Raw genomic sequence first — 21,550 nt, 5'->3', positions numbered from 1 at the left:
GTGCATCCCTGCAACACAGCAGTGCAACTGCTGGCCAGGTGCCACGGCTGAGTGTGCAAGTGAAGCAGTTCCCACTAGCAGCTGATTCCTGACACCAATTAACGGCCCATTACTGAGCCCTTTGGGGCTTACATCTCTGCCTGCCCCCTCCGCTTCTGTCAATGCAGAGTTGGACAAGTGAGGCTCTTTGCCACCCACCTGAGATGCTGAGGCCTTGGTTTAGGTGCCAGCTGAAGCTCCCTGGTGGTGTGGCTGTACCTGTGCTCAAACAGGGCTGCAGGCCAGAGCCCTAATGCTGGCCCCATCGTGATCCTGCCTGCTCCATCCATGCCCCAGGCACCAATCCCAGCCCAAGGCACCATTTGAGGAGGGCTGGGGAGGCTTTCCTACACTACATGCCAAGCTGCTCCCTGTGCCCACCTCCAGGTGCAGAGCTGTGCAAGCACGACTCAGTTCAACACTCAGGTGTACCTCTGGCTGCATGGGGCCATCCAGACCAGGTATTGCACCGTCCTGGCTTTACTTAGCTTAGACTGCAGCGCTAGTGGGCATTTCAATTCCTCACTTGCTGAACATCTCTGTTAGCCATATAACGCACCCTTTCAGAAACTGCAGAGCAGGGAAGCACCAGAACTCAATGTAGTGCCACCACTGATTTGGCCAGAAGGTTGGCATTCGAAACCTAACTGATGTGAAATCTGCTCTTACGCAGGAGGAGGAGGTGCTATGGAAGCCCTCAAGTACCAGGGAGCTGCTGGTGCCAGGCACCTGCCATGCACAGGCAGCCTGTGCCCAGCCCCGCTCGCCCTGCCCGGGCTGTGTGGCTGCACAGAGCCCACGTGCCCTGCCTCGGGTGGCACCTGCTGCTGACTTTGTCACGTTAAATCTGCAGGTAACATCACTTTGTTTCCTCCTCTCTTGCTGGCTGAGAACTGCTGAGCAGGGTCCTGCTGTGCCTGGGGGGAGGCAGAGGAGGCTTTGAGCATGGTTTCTGCTGGGCAGCGAGGGCCCTGCGAGGCAGGAGTCCCTGGGGTAGGTTGTGATCTCTGAGCCTTTCAGTTTCTGTTCTTACCCCAAGGTATTCTCTGGGTACTTTACCTGGAATATCACAGCAGCTGAGAACTGGAAGTTAATTCATCCCAATATGGGAAATGAGTGATTCTAAGAGATTTTTTTTTTTTTTGGTCTAAGAGAACCCTTTCCAGCATCTATCAAAGCAGATCATGGTTAGGGTGACCACATTACAATTTTCAAGGGATGCAGGGATAGATGAGCCTGAAAGAACACAATTTTCAAAAAAGGAGAGAACGAACTGCTGTGTCTTAGATCCTTGCATTTGAGAGAGGTGTGAACAACAGCAGCAAGGCTGGAGCAGGCAGTTTGCAGATTTCTTTATGCTATTTAGAAACAAAGAGGAAAAGCTCCTCACTTCAGCACCATGGCAGGGCCCTCACCTGGATCTCCTCTGTCATGGGGACAGTTTGCTGCTCACTCTTTCTAGCCATTCTTCCCCCCAGCCCAGCTCCTGCCCAGGGCAGGCCAGCAGTGCTGTGGGTACATTAAAATCTCTGTGAGGTACTGCCCTGCCCAGGTCTGTTCTCACACCTGTGCTGCATCTTCACTGAGTACTTGCTGAGAGCCACCCATTGCATTTATAGGACTGTTGGTGACAGTCAGGGCTGTTGCCATGGAGGTGGCATGTCTGAGGGCAGCTAATGCACAAGATGCTGTGCTGTACCTGACTTCACCCCCATTTTCCTTCTTGCTCTCCCTCTGCTCAGTTCCAGGTTCCTTCCCTTATGCACCAGGGCTCCCACGCTGTCCTTAACCACTTCATCCATCATATTCACCCTTTATTTCACCCACCACATTCACCCTTCAGCCCTTGGTGTCTGCCCACTTTGGAGCTCTCCCCAGAAGGAAGGAGGAGGATTTTCCATGCAAGACTCCCCATTCAGTACAGCTGCTTTCCCGCTGGAAAAACATTGGATGCAGCCACCACAGTGCTGCTGCAACATCCCCTGTGCCTTCAGCTTCTGCCCTGCATCTTTTCCTCCAGCCTCTCTGTTCAGGTTCTGGCAGAAGCCTCCTCCTTCTTGAGCTGCTGGAGGAAACAAGCCCAGCCTGGGCCTTCCTCCCCAGATGGTCACCAGCTTCTGTGCTGGGGGACAGCTGCTGACCAGCTCTCCCCAGCCTATGCTGGGGACAGCAGGACACCCTACACAGTACTGGTGACCTTCTTTGTTGAGCCCCAGCCTATTGCTGGTCTTCCAGCAGCAGCAAGATGCTGTTTCACAGCTCTCTCCATCCTTTTGTCACAGCTCTAAGTTGCTGCCTAGCCCCTCTGATGCTGCAGGCATTTCATCTACCCCACATGAAGCATTTCCAGCAGCCACAGGATATGCTAGCTGGTCAATCTGCATCTCTTTAAAGATTATTTTTTGCTCATTCATACCCTGTCAGTGCTTTTTGACCTCTTTTAAACCCTCTACTCATTTTCTCCATCCTCCTCCCAGCCTCTGGACTGCCTTGTGGCTTGGAGCACTTGTGAGCTCTGCTGCTGGGAACTGCACTGGGCCAGGTCTCCAGCTCCAGAGGCAGTGCTGGCCAGAGCCCTTTGATGCTGCAGAGCCCAGCACTGTGGTTTGCCTGTGCTGCACCTCTGCAGATGCTGCTGCAGGCACTGCAGACCAGCACTGCTGCAGGCACTGCAGACCAGCACTGCTGCTGCAGGCACTGCAGACCAGCACTGCTGCAGGCACTGCAGACCAGCACTGCTGCTGCAGGCACTGCAGACCAGCACTGCTGCAGGCACTGCAGACCAGCACTGCTGCTGCAGGCACTGCAGACCAGCACTGCTGCAGGCACTGCAGACCAGCATTTCTGCTGCAGGCACTGCAGACCAGCACTGCTGCAGGCACTGCAGACCAGCACTGCTGCTGCAGGCACTGCAGACCAGCACTGCTGCAGGCACTGCAGACCAGCACTGCTGCTGCAGGCACTGCAGACTGGCACTGCTGCTGCAGGCACTGCAGACCAGCATTTCTGCTGCAGGCACTGCATCCCACAGCAGTGAAAAGAAACCTGTGCACCAGTGCAGCTGTCAGGCCTCTGCCTTGTGCCATAACCAGTGACCATAACCAGTGACAGTTCCCTGCTGCTACTGGCCATAGTGCAGAGAGGTTTTCCTCAGGGGACAAGTGTCCCCTTCCCTGCAGGGTACAGGCAGTGAGCAGCAAGCCTCTGTTGGGAAAGCCAGGCCTGAGCATACAAGAACTGTGCCACAATCACATTAGTCTCTGCTACTGCCCAAGACACTTACACATCTCTCCAGAAAAGGAGTTATTTGTGTATTTTTCAGTCACTCCAGAACTGAATTCTGATTTGCAGGCAGTGCCCTCACCCACTGGCCACAAGGTCTGCATTGCTGGTGGAGGCACATAACTGCTTAACCAGGCAGAGGTGGTGTCCCTTCCCAGGTCCCTGAAAGCTACGAGATTTCACCAGATCCTTCTCCACTTCACTCTGTAAAAAACTTATTTTACATCGAAAGGGTGTTTTTTTGTTTGTTTGTTTGTTTTTTTTCTGAAATGAACTTAGATGCAAGCAGAAGTGACAGATACTGAGAATCACCGGTTCAGAGAATTTTTCCACATGCTTGTCACATGGAACCACTTTGCACAGGAAGGGGTCTGCTGAAAGATGATTTTTATCAGCCCACAAAGTCACACTCTTCACACAACTAATATTCTTGCAAAGCATCTTGCAGCCAGTGTGACAGAGGCTCAACAGCTACTACTCACAAAATGGATTTCTGAGGGTGGCTGGCTGCCTGCCTGGAGCAGGAGCCATCAAATTCAGCCCTTAACAGCAATGTCCTTGTTCTGCAGTGGTGCTCCCTCTTCCAGATGTGGCCTTCTGCTTTGCATCTGCAGATTCATACTCTCTTCTGGAACAAATGGGCTTAAAATCAGGTTAATCCTTCCATCTCCCATTCCCCTCCTGGCAAAGTGGAGAGCAGCATACCTCACTCTCTCCCTTAGGGTTTCCTTGGGAGAGCAGGAATGAAGAAGCTCCAGGTTCACAAGGCGGTGCAAAGGCTCAGAAACCTTCCCAATTAGAGCCAGAGTAAGAGGATTTCTATCAAGTGACATCTGCTATGCACTTCCAGCCCTTCCCCTCGATCTGAATCCAAAACCAGTAGAACTGACAGAAGAGCTTTTGCTCATGGGTTGTGCTGGGCTTCAGTTTTACTGTAATCCCTCCCTAGCTCAAACACCAAGCTAAGGGTAATTTTACATCATCTGCACAGCATGGCTTAAGGAATTGGTGTTCACATTGTCACAGGATGTGCCCACTACCTATGGGGGCTCTGCTGAGTGCCATGTTGCCTCCTGCCCTCACACACTTCGAGGTCTCCCTATTCAATAAAGGCTGTCTGCCATGTCCTCCTGGAAATGTACCCTGAGACACCCATAAACTGAGTGAACGTAAATAAAGCTTGACAAGGGATGCCAAAGGATTACACAGGCTGACTGAGTAAGACAGCTCTGTAAAGCTCAAATTCACATTTTTAACAAAGGACATATATACTTATATGTGTTTTTTGTACAGCTACTAAATGGTCATACCATGTCTTTTCCTATTTCAGGTCTCAGAACATTGTACAACATTTGTAACTCAGAACAATGAATGTGTCCAACAACTGCAGCACCGCAAGTCTAGAACTGCATCCCCATGTTCACCTCATTGAATTGTCTCTGTATAGCCTCATTTTCTTTTTTGGAGCACTATTTAATGTCCTTGCCTTCTGGGTGTTCTCCTGCAAGATGAAGAAGTGGACAGAAACCAGGGTGTATGTAATGAATTTAGTCTTTGCAGATTTCTCTGTCATCTGCACCTTGCCTTCCATGGTTTATTTGCTCTGGAATAAGTCAGCCCGAGGGGGGCTCTGCCAGTTTACAGAGACAATGTATTTTATCAACATGTTAGTGAGCATCTACATCATTTCGTTCATCTCCATTGATCGATACATTGCCATAAAGCACCCTTTGAAAGCCAGGACCTTCAGGTCCCCATCAAAGGCTGCCCTGCTCTGTGGGCTCCTGTGGGTCTTGGTGATAGTCAGTGCCACCATCCAGCTCTGGCACAAACACGCAGCTCTCTGCTTCCAGACCTACACCCCCACGCCTGCTGCTCTCAGCCTGCTGGCCATTTTCTTCGTTTTCACTCTCCCATTAGCAATCTTGACCTTCTGCTCCACAGAAGTCATCAGGAACCTCAAGAAACATCTGAACACGAATTCACCAGAGGAGAAATCGATGCAGAAAGCCGTACACATTATTTATGCAAATCTGATTGTATTTCTGATATGTTTTCTGCCAGCCTATCTCGGGCTACTTGCCAGGTTCATCATGGAGAGCGTTGGATCTACCTGTTTCCTGCTCTGTGTCATGAAGAACCTCTCCTCCGTGATGAGGTGCATTGCCACGTCCAACTGCTGTCTCGATTGTGTCTGCTACTACTTTGCCACTAGGGAGTTCCAGGAAGCCTTTCTACATCCCAAAGCTAGCACTCAAAAACCAGAGGCAACTCACCCCTTGCAGATACAGACACGCTAAAGGAAAAAGGGGAACAAAACCCAACATCTGCAACATAAAGAGGAAATACAGCTTCAGGGCTATTGGAATAAGTTTTGCTCTTTTTCTCTAGCAAGTTCTTTGTTAGGTTTAGAAATTTATGCTCTATGTTTCCATTAAAGAAATAGGTCACGGAGATGTGTAAAAGTGTGTGTTTAATCAGTTGTTGTTAGCATGCCTCCATTCCACCCTCCAGCATCTACTTGATACTGTTACAGGAAGATGGGTGAGCCATGTACCTCTTTAAGTTCCTTCTGCAGCTAAAATCTACTGATCCTTCTTGCCAGCATGTACAAGGTATATATCATATTATACCTCGTGTATTTCAAATTGTTTCCATTATTAAACAAATCCAGTTTATATTCATCCCATTCCTTTGGCAGCCTGGGTTGGGTGGTTGTTCAGATGGTTCTGGCATATTATTAAGCACATGTCCCTACAAAACAGCCTAGGATGTCCTGACCTCCTTCCCCTTCAACTCATCAGGTCAGACAGGTGTGAAGGAACACTTTTGGGATGAAAACAACACTTGTCCAATGCCATAAAGGCACAAAGTCCAGATTTCAGAGCTGAGTCCTCCTGCCAGCTCCCCTCCAGCTGCCCTGCTGAGCCCTGGCCCAGACACAGCTCCTCAGAACACCCCTGCAGGGCTGCTCCTCCCACACACTGCAAGCCATTTCACTGCTGCCCTGGCATTTGCCACCCTCGCACTGCCCTGCCCTGTGTTGTGGCACCAGGCCAACCCCCAGGGCCACCACAGCTCGGGCTCAGAGTACCCCCAGCTGAACGCAGCTGGGCTTCCACAGCCTGCCCACACTGACACCCCTAAAATTTCCATCACCGAAGTGTGTTTTTCCATGAAGTCAGCAGCCTAGAAAAGTCGGGGGAGAGAGGAAGTGGATAAATGCTATCTAGAACTGGGCTTTTTTTCTTTCTGAATGCTAAAAACCCCCCAAAACAGCACTGAGCTCTGCCCTAGCAATACTCAGTGTTCTGCCAGACAGTGTGGGGGAGTCTTTCCTGCCCATAAGCACATCTTCCCCTGTGACCTATGCCTGTCCTCAGTGAGCCCACAGCTGGTTCCCCATCTGCTGCTGTCACCTTTGAGAACATGAGCTCCTGTGCTGGTTTTGCAGGGCCTGGCTTTTGGTAGCAGGGGGTCCACAGAGGTGGTTCCTGTGAGAAGCTGCTGGAAGCTCCCGCTGTGTCTGGCAGAAGCAATCCCGGATGGCTCTGAGGATGGACATGCTGCTGGCCAAGGCTGGGACAATGAGAGAGGCTGGTAACGCCTCTGTGGTAACAGATTTAAGAAGAAAATCAAAATAAAGGGGGACACAGCTTTTTCTAGCCAGAGAAGAGGAGGTGAGAACATGTGAGGGAAACAACATGGAGACACCAAGATCACTGGAGAAAGAGGGGCAGGAGGTGCTCCAGGGGCCAGAGCTGAGATTCCTCTGCAGCCATGGTGAGAGCACGGTGAGACAGCTGTGCTCCTGCAGCCCCTGGGGATCCACGGGGGATGCAGAGATCCACCCACAGCCCATGGGGATCCATGGGGGATGCAGAGATCCACCCACAGCCCCTGGGGATCCATGGGGGATGCAGAGATCCACCCACAGCCCATGGGGATCCATGGGGGATGCAGAGATCCACCCACAGCCCCTGGGGATCCATGGGGGATGCAGAGATCCACCCACAGCCCATGGGGATCCATGGGGGATGCAGAGATCCACCCACAGCCCCTGGGGATCCATGGGGGATGCAGAGATCCACCCACAGCCCCTGGGGATCCATGGGGGATGCAGAGATCCACCCACAGCCCCTGGGGAACCAGAAATCACGGGGGATGCAGAGATCCACTCACAGCCCATGGGGAACCAGAAATCACGGGGAATGCAGAGATCCACCCACAGCCCATGGGGAAGGTGCCCATGCCGGAGCGGGTGGATGCCTGGAGGAGGCTGTGATCCAGTGGAAGACCCAGTGGAGAGGGGGCCCTGCTTCCAGGCTGGAGCAGCCAGTCCTTGGAGGACTGCACCCCATGGATGTGCACTCACACTGCAGCAGTTTTGGGAAGACTGTCTCCCCTGGGAGGGACTCACATAGCAGGAATTTTGGGAGAACTGCTGCTCATGAGAGTGGATCCAACTCTGGAGAAGTTCAGGGAGAACTGTCTCCTGTGGGAGGGACCCCATTGCCTCCCAGGGGAAGGACTCCTTTTCCAGAGCAGTGGAAGAAAATCTCAGTGATGAACTGACCAAAATTCCCATGTCCTGTCTCCCTGCACCGTTGGTGGGAAGGAGGGAGAGGTTGGAAGAAGAAAAGGTGTTTTGAGGGCTTCTTATTATCCTCCTCTAATTTTGTTAGTAATAAACTCACTTTGTATCTCTAAGATGAGCCTGTTTTGCCCTAGGAGTGTTTTCTCGCAATCCTTATCTCAACTTAGGAGCCCTTTGTTAAATTTTCCTCTCCTCTGCCCAGCTGTGGCAGGGGAGGGTGAGCGAGCAGCTCTTGTGGGTGCCTGGCATTTGGCCAGTGCCAAACCATGACAGCTCCAAAGACAAGAATTAACGGGACAAATCCTGAGGGAGTCAGTCTGGCTCACAGAGATGGGATTGCAACTGCTGTAGCCAGTGGGAGGCAAAAACCATCCAGATGCTGTGAAACAGCACCGGGCAGCCCCTAAAGGTCCCAGCAGCTCAGTGCCACGCTGGTGGCAGTGACTGTCATTACCTGGCTTCCCAGCGGCGCTGATGGGCAGAGTTACACTCCTGGCTGCTGTGCAGAGGGTGAGCCAGCCCATAACATCTGCCACCGTGCAGGGCACAGCAGCACCCCGGCTCCCTGGGCTCGCTGTCCCCGGGGGCACAGGCAGCGACTGTCCCCTCGGAAAGGTCCCTGTCCCCGCCCGGGGCACCCTCTGCCACCGCAGCAGAGGCTGCCCAGCCTCCCTGGGGAGCCTTCTGCTGCCAGAAGGGCACTTCGCAGCCATTATGGGTTTTATCTCAGAAGCTGTTTTCCCACCGCTGGAAAGATGAAATTTTAATTGCCGGGTTGTGAGGCGAGGAGGGGGAGCGCCCTGTGGGCGGAAAGGCTGACGGCGGAGCTTGGGGCTGCCGGCCGCGGGACAACAGAGGGCACCAGAGACTCCAGCCGGAGGGAATCGGGCATAAATGAAGCACCGGGGCTCGCACGAGTTCACTGCGGGGCTCAGCACTGCCGGGCTGTGACAGCCCGGGGACGGCACTGGCACCACGGCCCGCACGGATCCCCTGCCCTGCCCCGCGGCCTCACAGGAGCAGGTAAAGGCTCTTCCCTGTCCCGCAGCGCTGCTCGGCCCCTCGGCGTGTGCTTCTCGCCTCCGGCTTGCCAGCAGCCAGCGCCGCTGCCCGCGTTTCCTCCTGCTTCCACAGCTGCTCTGCCTCTGTTCTGCAGCTGCATCCCGCTCAGGGGGCTCTGCCCCTGGCTGCAGTTTCCCATCAGTGCTCCCTCAAGCGTGGGGACAGCTGGCCCCGGGCACACGGCCTTGGAGCTGCCACCGGCTCTGTGCTTGCGTGGGGCTTCGGTGGGGCTGGCTTGTCCAGCCCAGAGGGCTCAGCTGTTCCTCAGGCCACTGACACGCAGGCAGAGTGGCTTTTTCACTGCAAGGTGACCACAACAGGCTGCCAGGGACCAGCTGCAGCATAGGCTGAAACCACAGAGTGGCCAAAACCTATGAGCGGAAAGCCCAAGAGCGCCAGGACACCAGCTGTATGTTAGTGCCTCCATGAATTCCACCCTAAAAATGACTGTACGCCTTGGGGTTCAGTACTGCCATGCCAGTTCTGGTGCTAGGGCAGGTGTGCTTTCCTTTGGGGTTGCCAGGTCTGTCTCCCAGTCTTGGACACTAGAAACAGTTCACTTAATGCAGTCATCTATTTTCACTATAATCTGCATATTGATGTTTAGAAGCTGGTGACTTATAAGGCAATGTACTGGTAAGAGATTGTAGGAATTTGGGCACTTTCCATGCCTGGCTCATTTCAAACACTTCCCATATGAGCTGCACACAAAGTCCGATTCATCCTCTTTGCTGGTGGCAAATGCCCTGACAATATTTAAAGGAAGAGCAGTAAATAATCTAAGTTCTCAGATTCATGTTTTCTGCCCTAACAAAAATTTTTGTTTCGTACCTTTGAAGGCTGAGATCAGATACACGTGCTCATTTGCTCACTTTCCCTTCTTTCTCTGGAGGCCTGTTGTCTGCTAGGGCTGCCGGTACCCCTGCTGAGCTGTTCCTCCCCAGCAGAGGAATGGATTTGTGTTTGGGGGCACAAATCCTGCCCACAGCAGGCACCCACCCACCCAGCAGCCTACAGCAGCGTTCCCACTGCCCCTAGGAGCAAAGCCGCTGGGCTGGAAGGGCTCAAGCCCTGAGGATGTTCTCAGGTTTGGCAAGACCCAGAGCAAACCCATGGGTGGTTTCAGCAGCAAAGCCAGGGCCGTGGATGGAGGGCAAACGGGGAATGCTGCCCAGGGCAAATGGGGAGTGCTGCCCAGCTCTGGTGTGGGCTGTCCTAAAGCCAGTGGCTCTGACAACCACAGCAGAGGCAAAGGTAACAAAAAATGTCATTCTGCTTTGCTATGACCCAAGCTGTTCGTACCAGGACCGGAGTGATGGTGAGGCAGGCTTAACCCTGCACCAGCAGCAAGAGAGGGCTGTCTTGTGGTTTTGTTCTGCCTTTTGTGGTAGCTGGCTGTGAGTGACGGTGTAACTTTGATGGCCGAGGGACTGATGGCGCTGGTGAGCCACAGAACTCCTCCAGAGGCTGCCCGCACGGGCAGTGCCGGGACACGAGGAGCTGCAGGGCCGTGGGAGGGGGGTACAGCCGCAGGACACTGCCACTGAGCTCAGTCTCACGCCTGCACTCTTTCCTTGCAGAGACAGCCCAACATGGAGAACTGCACTGCGAGAGTTGCATATGGTAGCATTGTGGTGCTCCAGCTGGTTGTGTACATCCCAGTGCTCGCTCTGGGGATCCCACTCAACGCAATTGCCTTCTGGGTCTTCTGCTGCAAAATCAAGAGGTGGACTGAGACCAAGGTGTACATGATCAACCTCATCGTGGCAGACACTTCCCTGCTCTTCACCCTGCCTTTCCTGCTATATTTTACCAAGTACGAACATCCCGTAGACCAGCTGTGTTTAGCCATACAAAACATCTATTTTACAAACATGCCTATGAGCGTCTTTATCATCACCCTGATTGCGATTGATCGCTACATTGCAATCAAGTTCCCTCTGAAAGCAAAGATTCTTCGATCCCCACTGAAATCAGCTTCTATCTGTGGTTTTCTTTGGATAGCAATGATAATTTATTCCAGCTTGTATCGCATACTTCACAGTAGCGATAGGGAAAGTTGCTGCTTTCGGAAACAATCTCTTCTACCTAGGTATTCCTCTTTATTCTACACTATCTGGGGGTATTTTATTCCCTTAGGGATTGTGATTTTTTGCTCAGTACAAGTCATCAGATGTCTAAAAAAGAAGATGGCCACAAGCCCTCATGAGACAAAATTATTCCAGAAGGCCGTGCAGATAGTTTCTGTGAATTTGTGTGTGTTTGCCATCTGTTTCTCACCTTTCCACATCTCCCTGCTCTTGCGGTTTGCAGTGGAAGTTGTTGGAGCTCATTCTCTGATACCGGGAGTTGTAACCTATATTAAGGTCTCAGCATGCTTAGCAAATTGTAACTGCTGTCTGGATGCATTCTGCTATTATTTTGCAGCCAAGGAATTTCCAGAGTTTTCTTCTATGTTCCCCAAGTGTATATTTATGAGGTCCAAGATGAACCAAGGCGAGGAGTCACAGCCACCCACGGATCAAGTGATACTATGAACAAGGTGCACGGCAGGTGTTGAGTGCCACACTGCTGCTCAAGTTTTGAGGCACAGGCAATGGAACCACGTACAGTGTTTGCAAACATTGTAGGCATAGGCATATGTACAAAAAGGGGCAAACCCCTCCAAAGGGTCTGATGTTAACTTGAATTTTGTGCTGCTGTCCTCAGTGACTTGACTACAGCTCTGACTACTGTCTTGTGTTGTTGCATCGCAGCTCCAGCTGCCTCCTGGTGACAGCTTGTCTTGGTTGGCTTCACGGTCCTTCACTTTCAGTGTCTTCTGACTTGTAAACCTCTAAAAAATTTCCTCCAGGGACTGCAAGCTCATTTTCCGCTGATGTCAACTTAGAGGCAATTAACTTCCTTAGTGACATATAGTTCCCTTCGAGTCTGTCACCACGCTGTGACACTGGTTCAGACCACAATCTGAAACCACTGACTAGACCTTGGTGAAATAAACACTGTTCCCAGCACGGAAAGTGTCCCATATCCAGACATTAGATCCACCTGCTTTGTGTCAATTCTTGGGCAGACAACATGGTGGAAGCTACAGTGAGCAACGGTGCCATAAAAACAGATTAAACTACTCAGGTCATTGAGCTGATAACTCATGTCCCAGTTTTCTTCACTGGTGTATTTTCTAATGCTCTGGCACTACTGATACTTCACTGCAAGCAGAGCAAGTAGCCTGTGTGTGTATGTGACCAGTTTAACCATTGCACACTGTTTAGCCCTCGTTCTGCTTTCTAAATTCTCTTTTCAAAGACAGGAAAAGATGTGGGAGACAAATAGTGCCTGATCTTATCAACTATCTACTGCTTAAGGAGATGTGTGAGCGTCGCCCATCAATAAATATGCTGCAATTAACTTCCCTCAGAAAGCAAGAGGCTTCTTGACAGACATCTCTTACAATCTAGGGAAGTGGTGTTCAGCAGGGAAAAACACTGCTACTTCATGAACAGCACAGAGGGCCTTCAAAAACATTTTTGGACCTAGGATTCCCTTCTGAGACCTTGCATCTCATTGGTTATAACGAATGCTTGTTCCAAAAAGATTATTATGATTTTTTTCTATTTTTTTGAAAAAAGAGATGAAGATTCATGTCAACCTGTTAACCTACTGTTAATCCAGAAAGCAAACAGTTTGCTTATTTTTGCAGATTCAGTCATGCTCATGTTTTCTCCCAGTTAACATGGAGAACTTGTTCAGTTTCCAGTGGGCTCCAAATAGGTCATCTACTCTGAAATACAGAAGAGCAATGCTTTTTATACATGTGACCTCACATATAAGTGTTCCTTTTTCTCTTTGTAAAGAGGAAATTAGTTGACTTCACAATCTCTGTCACCCACCATGAAGATTTTTTTTGCTGTTTCCAGTGGATGTGATGAAAACAAAAAAAAAAAAAATTCATACTTTTGCAAGTGAAAATAAAGATGTGTCATAGTAATATATCTATAAATAAATATTCATTTATTACCATTATACATCATAGTCCTCTACCCTTAATGCCAAACCTATACTGGAGACTGGGGAAAAGACTTTGCTACCGAGATATAAGATCTGCCTTACAGCAGGGTATTTAACAGTGAAACCCAAAGATGAACAAGGAACTTGCTGATTATCTGAAGATATATGTTCTACCTTGGACAAAATTATTATCTGGATTATTTGTCAAGTTTGGGATGGGTTTCTGGCATCTTGCTTCAGTCTGAACAAAGCCTCAGCTCCCTGAGTACTCCCAGTAAATGGAACAGATGAGTTTTCAGACTCTGGGCCACAACAAACTGTTGGCCACCATCCAGCACTGCAATAGCAATCCAGGAGGGTGGTGAAACCCTTAACCCCAAATCTTTTTCACTTCCTAGCACAAAAGTCTGGGAAATGGTAGTGGCCCAAACAGCAAGACTGAACCACTGCATTTTACCAACGTTTCTGCAGGATATAACTTTCCTGTCCCTTAAAAGGAAAAAATGCTAATAATGGTTTCTATTCAGCTTGAAAAAAAAAAAAAAAAAAACCAAAAAAACAACCAACAAGGAAAAGCTTACAAAATAATTTGGAATCTTGCTTTTATGTGAGTGAGTGACTGGCCGTTGGATTTAGCATTTTTGCCCCTCCTATGTATGGAAGGCAGGGGCTGGCATTAGACAGTATTTTGCTGTTGTGTGGCATTTGGGCAGGCCTGAAACCCGAGTTCTTACCAGAGGTTTGAGCTCCAGGGAGCTGAAGGACACATACTGGGGAGCTGTGGGCTGGGTGCTGCTTTCAGGTGCTGGAGGCATCTCTGGTTTTGTTTCCTTGGCACAGCACAGCTGTTCCAGGGGCGAGCACTGCCCGGCAGCCTCCAGGGAGCTCAACAAGCCCTGAAGCAGCATCAGGATCTTGGGAAGCACAGGATTTTCTGTGCACACATACATGTGCACACATACTCAGCTGGTCCCTGGTGCTGCTGATGCCTTAGAACTTCAGCTTTTGTGTTTTTCATCAGTTTGTAATCCTGCAGTTGTTTAGTGCGTAACTCTGAACTCCACACACAGTGTGAGCTGCTGCTTTCCCATTTGGGGCAGACACAGCAATTCCTCTCCAGGCCTGGCAGTCAAGGACACCTCACTGCCTCAGGCCCCAGAGATGGAAACAAAAGTGAGTTGGGGGGAGCAAACCTGGGGTCAATGACTTCATGACCTGAAGCTGGAATTGGAAGATTAACCCCCAGTATGCAAATGGACCAAACTTATAAAAGTGTGAAAACCTGTGACCCGTGGTCCATTTTGGGTGTAGCCCCTGGGGGACTTCATCTGCCCTAAATGTTCCTGAAGGCCCTTCAATAAATAGAACTGCTTTTGATTCCCTTAATTCTGTCTGGCCTCTGTTTTTAGGTACCCTCAAAAGGCATCACTGCAGGAGTGTGAAGAGAGTTGCAGCACAGGAGCCCTGACTGTTTTCTGTCGCAGTCAATTCCGTGCAGTGCTGGGGAAGGGGAAAGGGGAAACAGCCCCAACAGCCAGGGCTGGTCACTGTGTGGGATTGCTGCACTTAGCCTCAAACTGCCATTTGATGTGCTAAAAATGAGACTGACATGTTTTGCTCTCAACCCAACAGTTCTCTTTTGGTCAAGATCGGCTGTTGCACCATCCCTTCTGGCCGTGAGAAAGGCAGGAAAGAACCGCCGCAGGGCAGAGGCACTGCAGCGCAGCCCAGAGCCCTGTGTCCCTCTCCGTGTGTGGAGATGGTACCAGCACCCCTCCCATCCTGCCTGAGGCTCTGCCCGACTCCGACATTCCAGGAGCTGCAGCCAGCAGGACACAGGAATGCAGGGGAGATGGAGATTTTCCCTGCCAGGGAAAGGAGGCAGGAGCCCATCAACCTGTCTGTCAGCCGGCCATACCAGTGGTTCTTTACCTTACAGGAATATTTTGCCCCACTGGCTATTGTCATTAAGAAAATCACTTTTCCAGGCACAATGTGGTGGATGCTGGTGTCAGTGCAAGGTCCTTTGGGGCTCGCTGCAGGCACCAGTGCAGCCTGTACAGGCACCAGTGCTCTGCAGTGCTGCTGGGCCCTGGAATACCCTGCCCAAGAGCTGCCAGCAGGGAAGTGAGAACGCAGCACAAGTGTCACCCCCACTGCACCACACGGGGACAGCACTCACAGGACTGAGACACAGGAACTGCAGAGGCAGGGGAAACACCAACAGTAGTCCTTGGCAGGGCTGAAAAAACCTGTGACTCGGTGGAAGGAGGGGACCATGAGCAGCTGCAGACGAGGGTGGCTGATGGGGAGATGAGGTGGAGAGAAGGATGGGGATCCTGATGCTGTGGTGACCAGGAATCAGGCACAGACCCAAGAGCCTCAGCAGGAGCCATGTAAGTTCTCTGCAGACAGCACTTTATCCTAGCTTTGACTACTGGTAGCTGGTGTTGAGTTGGCTTTGACACATGCTGGTGTACGTCCTGCTCACAGCCAGGTGCTTTGTGCCTTGTGACATGGCTTCTCCCTCTCTTGAGACCTCACTGGGCTGATGAGACCCTCATCTGGCAACCACAGCACCAAGCTGTGGATGGGAAGCATCGCACTGGAGAGGTTCTATGAGCTGAGCCCCTCCAGGCATGACTTTGACTGCTCATGGTTTATACCACTAGTGATTGCCTGGACACAGACAAGAGGAGGCTGTGAACAACACTTGAGGACGATGCAAAGTTTTCTATACAGTGATGAAACTAGCACAGCCCAGAATCTGGATGATTTTGAAGACTTAAGTACCAACAAGGACCATAACATAAAAAGGTTGTTGGGGATTGATGAGCTGGGCACACTAATATGTCAGTAACTGCTTGTAAGCATCCACCAAGGAGCAGCCCCAAGAAAGGCAAAAGCAGGCCCTGTAAATTTAGAAGTTTGTAATATATTGTGACTGTACACTAGCATGGAATTATTTTCAAAGAGTGTGAATGTGATATCTCTGATGTGCAGACAATGCAGAAATACTCCGGAAGCTGCTCTAAGGTGACCTGAAAAGTGGAAAGGGGAAATATGTTTGCCCAAGACAGCAATTCAAGGTGCTAATATCAGGACCTTTAAGCTCATTGATCAACTGTCTGAGTGTTTCTGGTAAATAGGCTGTTGTGGGGAGCACAAGAGCAGTCCCTGGGACACAGGCACCTGCAACCACTGAGCAGTCACAAAGCCAGCAGGTCACAGGGTCACGGTGACACGTTTTCTCAGAATTGCTGTCTGAGAAGAGCTATAGAAGACACGAGAACTACTATGATTCAGAGTGAAATGCTTTGTAATAATCACGAAACTGCCTGCAAACCACTGCCCTCACCTTTCCAGCAGCTGCAAGACTGTTAGGGCTGTTCTGTCCCACAGCTCAGGCAGTGTGACAACAGAAGCCACTCCTGCTCCAATCCCAGGGGTGGCACTCTGGAAGGCAGAGAGAAGACCTCAGGACCTTCCAGGGCAATTGGTCCCCTCCAAGCACAGTCTGTAGGACGAGGAGGGTCAACAGGCATTGCCCAGTGAGACATCAGGCAATGGAAGGTAAAAGTAAAGGAAAAACCCAAAGAGATCCACCTCCAGAGGAACTGCTGCAGGGATGCAGGGCAGACAAGCCTTTCACCTCCCTGCAGGACTATTGCAGGCTCCTCAGTCAGCAGGAGGTGGTACAAGCCACACCAATGGTGATGACAGAGGAAGCTCTGCCCTTTGTTCAGGAGGAGTGCGGGTGCTTTATCGGCCAGCGTTGCTGCTCTCACAGCCACCAGAAATTGTGATCAGAGGACACCTCACTGGTCATGTGCAAGGAGCACCGCTCGTCGTGCCTGCACAGCACTCCACAGCTGCACTGGAGGAACTTACTCTCTGCAAGGACAGCAAGAGAACAGGTAATTTCTCCTGGCTATTTACTGGCACAGTTACTTGCATTCTGCAAGGCATTGCCTTTCCCCGGCCATGGTGGGACACCAGAATAGGGATGGAGAAAGAAAGGGCTGGAGCCAATATATTTTCAAATGTTCATTTTGATGCTGACCACATCTGACACATTTTGGGATGCTTAAGGGCTGTCTCAGCCTTTGCTAGATCTTTTCTAGGTCTCCCTGTTATGATCTTCCCTTCTATCTTATGGGCTCGTAAGGCATTTCTCATGTCCAGAGGACAGAGCTACTGCAGATATCTGCTGTACCACATTCTCTCACCTCTTCAGAGGTCTCCTGGCATGATTACTCTGCTGCATGATTTTCAAAGCTAACCAAGACCCACAGATGCACATAAATGCTGCAGCATTGCCTTATGGTTTGCTCGTTGGGGATGCTTTTGAGACCCATGAACCTTCCCCCATGGAGCCACGTTTCCCTTGCAGGGAAAACCCAAAGACAAGTCAGACATCCTGGGTCTCTTCTGTCCAGTTGCACCTGGAACATGCTTCTGCATTAACTCCTCCAAAGCTGGAGGGCAAACAGCAATATTGCCCTTAGATCCAAGGTGATCAAACCACCCGCTATACCAAACATAGCTCACCTCTCCCACATCACATTCCTGCCATGGCATAAGTGAGTTTCTTTTGTTTTGGAATTGTGGCAGATTGCTATAAGACTTCTGAGATAAAGAACGGCTTTGACAATCCTTGAAAGGCAGTGAGCAGACCCAGTACTCAGATTCTCAGTGCAGCCCTCTGAATAGAGAGTTTGATGGCAGCTGAAACCAGTGAGAGATACACTAATAAGAGATACACTAATAATTGCTCATATCACTAATGAGAAGTGATGCAGAGACTTCTCAGGACCGAGGGAAAGGACAGCTGTCCTTCTGCTGCGCATCTGGGACATTTTAAGCTGTGAGGTCACTGGCTGGCTTCCACTGAGCCCTGCTATAAGGGAAGGGATGAGAGCTGGGTTTAGGGATCCCCTTCCCACTATCAAATGTTTACAATGGCTCACATAACTCCTTGCTGCAGGATTGCTGCTGCTGCCTGATCCAAGTCTGAGTCAAAATAAGGGCCTAAGCCCTTTTCCCTGCCACTCTCCAGGAGCTGTCTTCCCTGCACAGGACCCAGGGAGAATCTAAGTGTTTCTGCCCTTCACAACTGATCAGGCTTGTGTCCCTGTCCCTCTTCCTCCCACTAGGTGCCCTACAGCAAGTTTTCATGGCTGGAATTAATCACTGATTCAGTCCAGAACCTCCCTTGTAAAAGGCTTAATTTGCTTTTGCAGGAACTGTTCGTTTTGCTACTCCCAAGATGAACCACAGCAGCTGCAATATCACAGCCTATGAAATATTTTCACTTTTCCAGCTGTGTGTTTACATCCCAGTTTTGGTTTTGGGCATTGTGCTGAATGTGTTGGCGCTGTGGGTGTTCTGTTGCAAACTTGGCAAATGGACAGAAACCAGAGTATACATGGTCAACTTGGCTGTGGCTGACTGCTTGCTGCTCTTCACCTTGCCATTCAAAACTCTGTCCCAGTTCCAGCACCTGAAGGTGGATGGGTGGTGCCTGGTTCTGGAAGGTGGCTATTTCACAAACCGCTTTATGAGCATTGGTATCATCACCCTCATCGCTGCTGATCGGTACCTTGCAATCAAGTACCCTTTGAGATCCAAGGCACTGAGGTCGCCGCTGAAGGCAGCTTTTGTCTCTGGATTCCTTTGGATAGTCATCATCTGTGAGACTTCCCTCATTAAAAGCTTTGAGGACCGAAGAGAGGATGATTTTTGCTTTGAAAAATCTTCTGTGACACCCTCGGTGATCACACTGTGTGCCATTATTACAGGGTTTTTCATACCACTGCTCATCTTGAGTTACTGCTCCATACAAATCATTGCAGAACTCAGGAGAAAGAAGAATGACGACTGTTGCAATGAAATGCTGACCAGGAAAGCAGTCTACATTGTGTCTGCAAACATGGCTGTGTTCATCATCTGCTTTTTACCTCTTTACCTCGGGCATCTCCTCCGCTTCGTCCTGGACTCCATCAGCTCCGACTGCTCGGCAATACAGAGCATCAACAACTTTGTTCACTTTGCCTCCATCCTCGCCAACACAAACTGCTGCCTGGATGCCATTTGTTACTACTTTGTCAACAAGGAATTTAAGGAAGCATCTTCCAAGCTAGCAAAGTCCAAATCTGAGGGCAGTGAAGAAGCTGAAATTCAGCTCCCACATGTAACACGTTAACACAAAACACATACAGCATGCATTTTATATTTGTTCTGTTCAACTGGGACTCACTAGCAGGGTTTCACCTGCTTTTTGTAAGAGTGGGATGGAGGGACATTCTACTAAAGGGAAACATTCAGATACGTGATTCAGCTCTGAATCAGACAACCACAGCAGTCCAGGTCCTGATCTAATGATCTAGATTACCGATGACAATTTTCTGCCTTAATGCATATTTGCATAAAATAATAGATTTCTCCTGCCAAAAATCCCCTGTCTTTCATTTTCCCATGAAACCCAAAAGAAGCACAGGCACTGGTAAAGAATTGGGTTTTGTCTCTCATCCCCACCTTGGATCAGTGTTTGTGCAGCTGTGACAAAAAAATAGGCTATTCCAAATATCAATGAATTTTTAAAAAATCAGAGTGAAACCATGCAGAAAAAGAAAGGATGGTGTTTCTATAAGTTGCAGTCTTACTGGTTTTTAGTTGCTAATAATGCACAATCCCAAACAGGCATATTTAGCTTGCTTTAAAGAACTTTACAGCAGTGTAACGACTACAAAATGGTCATCATTACAAGCCAAGGTCAGAAGAAATTGCAATTGCTTGTACTGGGGAAAAACTTTACATCAAAAATGTTTGAGTCAAATGGCATTAAAATTAAATAAAAGAGTTGGTGCAGGGCAGTGGGAACAAGGACACTGTACTAGGATTCTGTTCAACCTTACAATGTAAAGGATTGTCTAAAGTGATAGCCAAGCTTACCAAAGAAATCAACCTAAATAAAGTTGTGTCTCTAGCATGGAATTCAGTTTCTTAATGAGGTAAAAGGAAGAGGTGGGAGATGGGGTGCTAGAGGACCTGCTGTGCTGCCTGTCCAGGAGGGACAGCTCCCTGTTGTCCAGGCCAGGGGCAGTGGGTGTGAGCTCCAACTGGGACTGGGATTTTCTAAGGCAGAGCAGAGTGTCCCACCCTGTGATAATTTTACCACAAATACCTAAAAAGTAGATGAAAACACTCAGCAGCTTCAGACCGCACACCCTGAGCTGGGCTGTATCATGCACACACATCCACTCACAACTCCACTCACACCTCCCAACCCCAGGCTGGGCTGCTGGATTTGTTTTGGTTTAGGCAATTTTGGGACAAAACTTCCAAGGGGGTTTTTCTAGAAAGCAGATTTAAGTGGCTCTTTTCCCAGTTGGTTCGGGGAAAGATTTCTTTGGAGAAAAGAAGAAAAAAACCCTGTTTATTTAACAAGCAAAGCATTCACAAGTATATTAAAAAGGATAATATTAAACAATAAAATTTCGTGTCGTTTTGAAGAGATGGCAAATTCAGAAAGTTTTTTTGGTGGGGTGTAGCTTGGCTCATTCAGTCTCTTATCAGTCCCTTCTGTGCTGGCAATGCAGCATCGCAGCCCCAGTGGGCCACAGGCGTGAGCCCCCCGTGTTCTTCTGGGTTTGCAGTCCAGAGCAGGGCCAATGAGTTCCAAGAAAAACAAAAGTCACAGTCTGGAGAATTTCTCTGCTTCAGTTAGCTAAAAAAAACTAACTAAAAAGCAAAGGACAGTTCTTTCTTGCTGTCTGCTCTGAAGACAGCACAGTCTGTGAGAAGGAATGCAGAGCAGCAAGTGCAGTTTCTGCAAACAAATTGTGCACTTTTTTTATTCCCCTTCGCTTTTGGAACCAGTCTGAAAGGTGCAGAACTTAATATCCAGCCTAAAGAGAACAGATGACTGGGGATACAAGCATCATGAAGCCACCCTAGGACAGCTGCTGCCCACCTGCACATGCTGGGCCCAACCCTGCTGCCACAAAAACATCCTTACAGTTCCCACAGCCAGCCCTGCCTTTGTGTCCCCTCCTAGTCAAGGCAATGCCAAAGGGAGGAACTCCCTGCTGCAGACAGTGGCTGAGCAGAGCCCTCCATCCACCTGGACAGTGGTTGTTCAGTGCACAGGACAGCAGCAAAACCCTGCCTGCTTCCCAGGGGATGCAGGCTTCTCAGCATGCTTCCAGAGATTCAGATAGAAATGGGGATATCTGCTCTGTTATCACCAAAATCTGAAAGCAGAATCTTTCCTTTGCTCACTACACAATGGGGAGTGAAATGAGGAGAGGCTCTGGCTGCAAAGACCTCCTAAGGAGGTTGGTTCATCTCCCCTTTTCTACACTTGCATTTTCTTTGAACAGATCAAAGAGGCAAAGGGTGCTGTACATGCAGAGATGGATTATCTGCTGCTGGCTCAGCCCAAGGGTCACACCCCGCTTCCCCAGCCCTGCTGCTGCTGGTGGATCTCCTGCATCACTGAATAACATCTGCACCTCTGTGATCTGATGGATTGTTCCCCAGTAGAGCTCAACAGATCTT

At 49.8% G+C, this 21,550-nt stretch overlaps 2 protein-coding genes and 1 long non-coding RNA gene across 3 annotated transcripts; all 3 read left to right on the top strand.

Moving 5' to 3' along the window:
- Window positions 1-813: 813 nt before the first annotated feature.
- On the top strand, window positions 814-6,005 carry LOC137480253 (uncharacterized). The gene is made up of 2 exons (XR_011002763.1): window positions 814-892; window positions 4,652-6,005. It is a non-coding gene; the product is annotated as an uncharacterized lncRNA (long non-coding RNA).
- A 4,532-nt stretch (window positions 6,006-10,537) lies between these two features.
- On the top strand, window positions 10,538-11,913 carry LOC137480252 (G-protein coupled receptor 35-like). Its single transcript, XM_068201315.1, has one exon. The coding sequence runs from the start codon at window positions 10,573-10,575 to the stop codon at window positions 11,515-11,517; it is 945 nt and encodes a 314-aa protein (XP_068057416.1). The 5' UTR covers window positions 10,538-10,572; the 3' UTR covers window positions 11,518-11,913.
- Window positions 11,914-15,986: 4,073 nt separating this feature from the next.
- On the top strand, window positions 15,987-19,984 carry LOC137480251 (G-protein coupled receptor 35-like). Its single transcript, XM_068201314.1, has 2 exons — window positions 15,987-16,905; window positions 18,232-19,984. The coding sequence occupies exons 1-2, from the start codon at window positions 16,617-16,619 to the stop codon at window positions 19,191-19,193; spliced, it is 1,251 nt and encodes a 416-aa protein (XP_068057415.1). The 5' UTR covers window positions 15,987-16,616; the 3' UTR covers window positions 19,194-19,984.
- Window positions 19,985-21,550: the final 1,566 nt, after the last annotated feature.

The sequence above is a fragment of the Anomalospiza imberbis genome, chromosome 10 (genome assembly GCF_031753505.1).
Source record: "Anomalospiza imberbis isolate Cuckoo-Finch-1a 21T00152 chromosome 10, ASM3175350v1, whole genome shotgun sequence".
In the NCBI taxonomy this organism is placed as follows: domain Eukaryota; kingdom Metazoa; phylum Chordata; class Aves; order Passeriformes; family Viduidae; genus Anomalospiza; species Anomalospiza imberbis.
The sequence above is the reverse complement of the archived record's forward strand: the minus strand, read 5'-3'. Positions and strand labels throughout refer to the sequence as shown.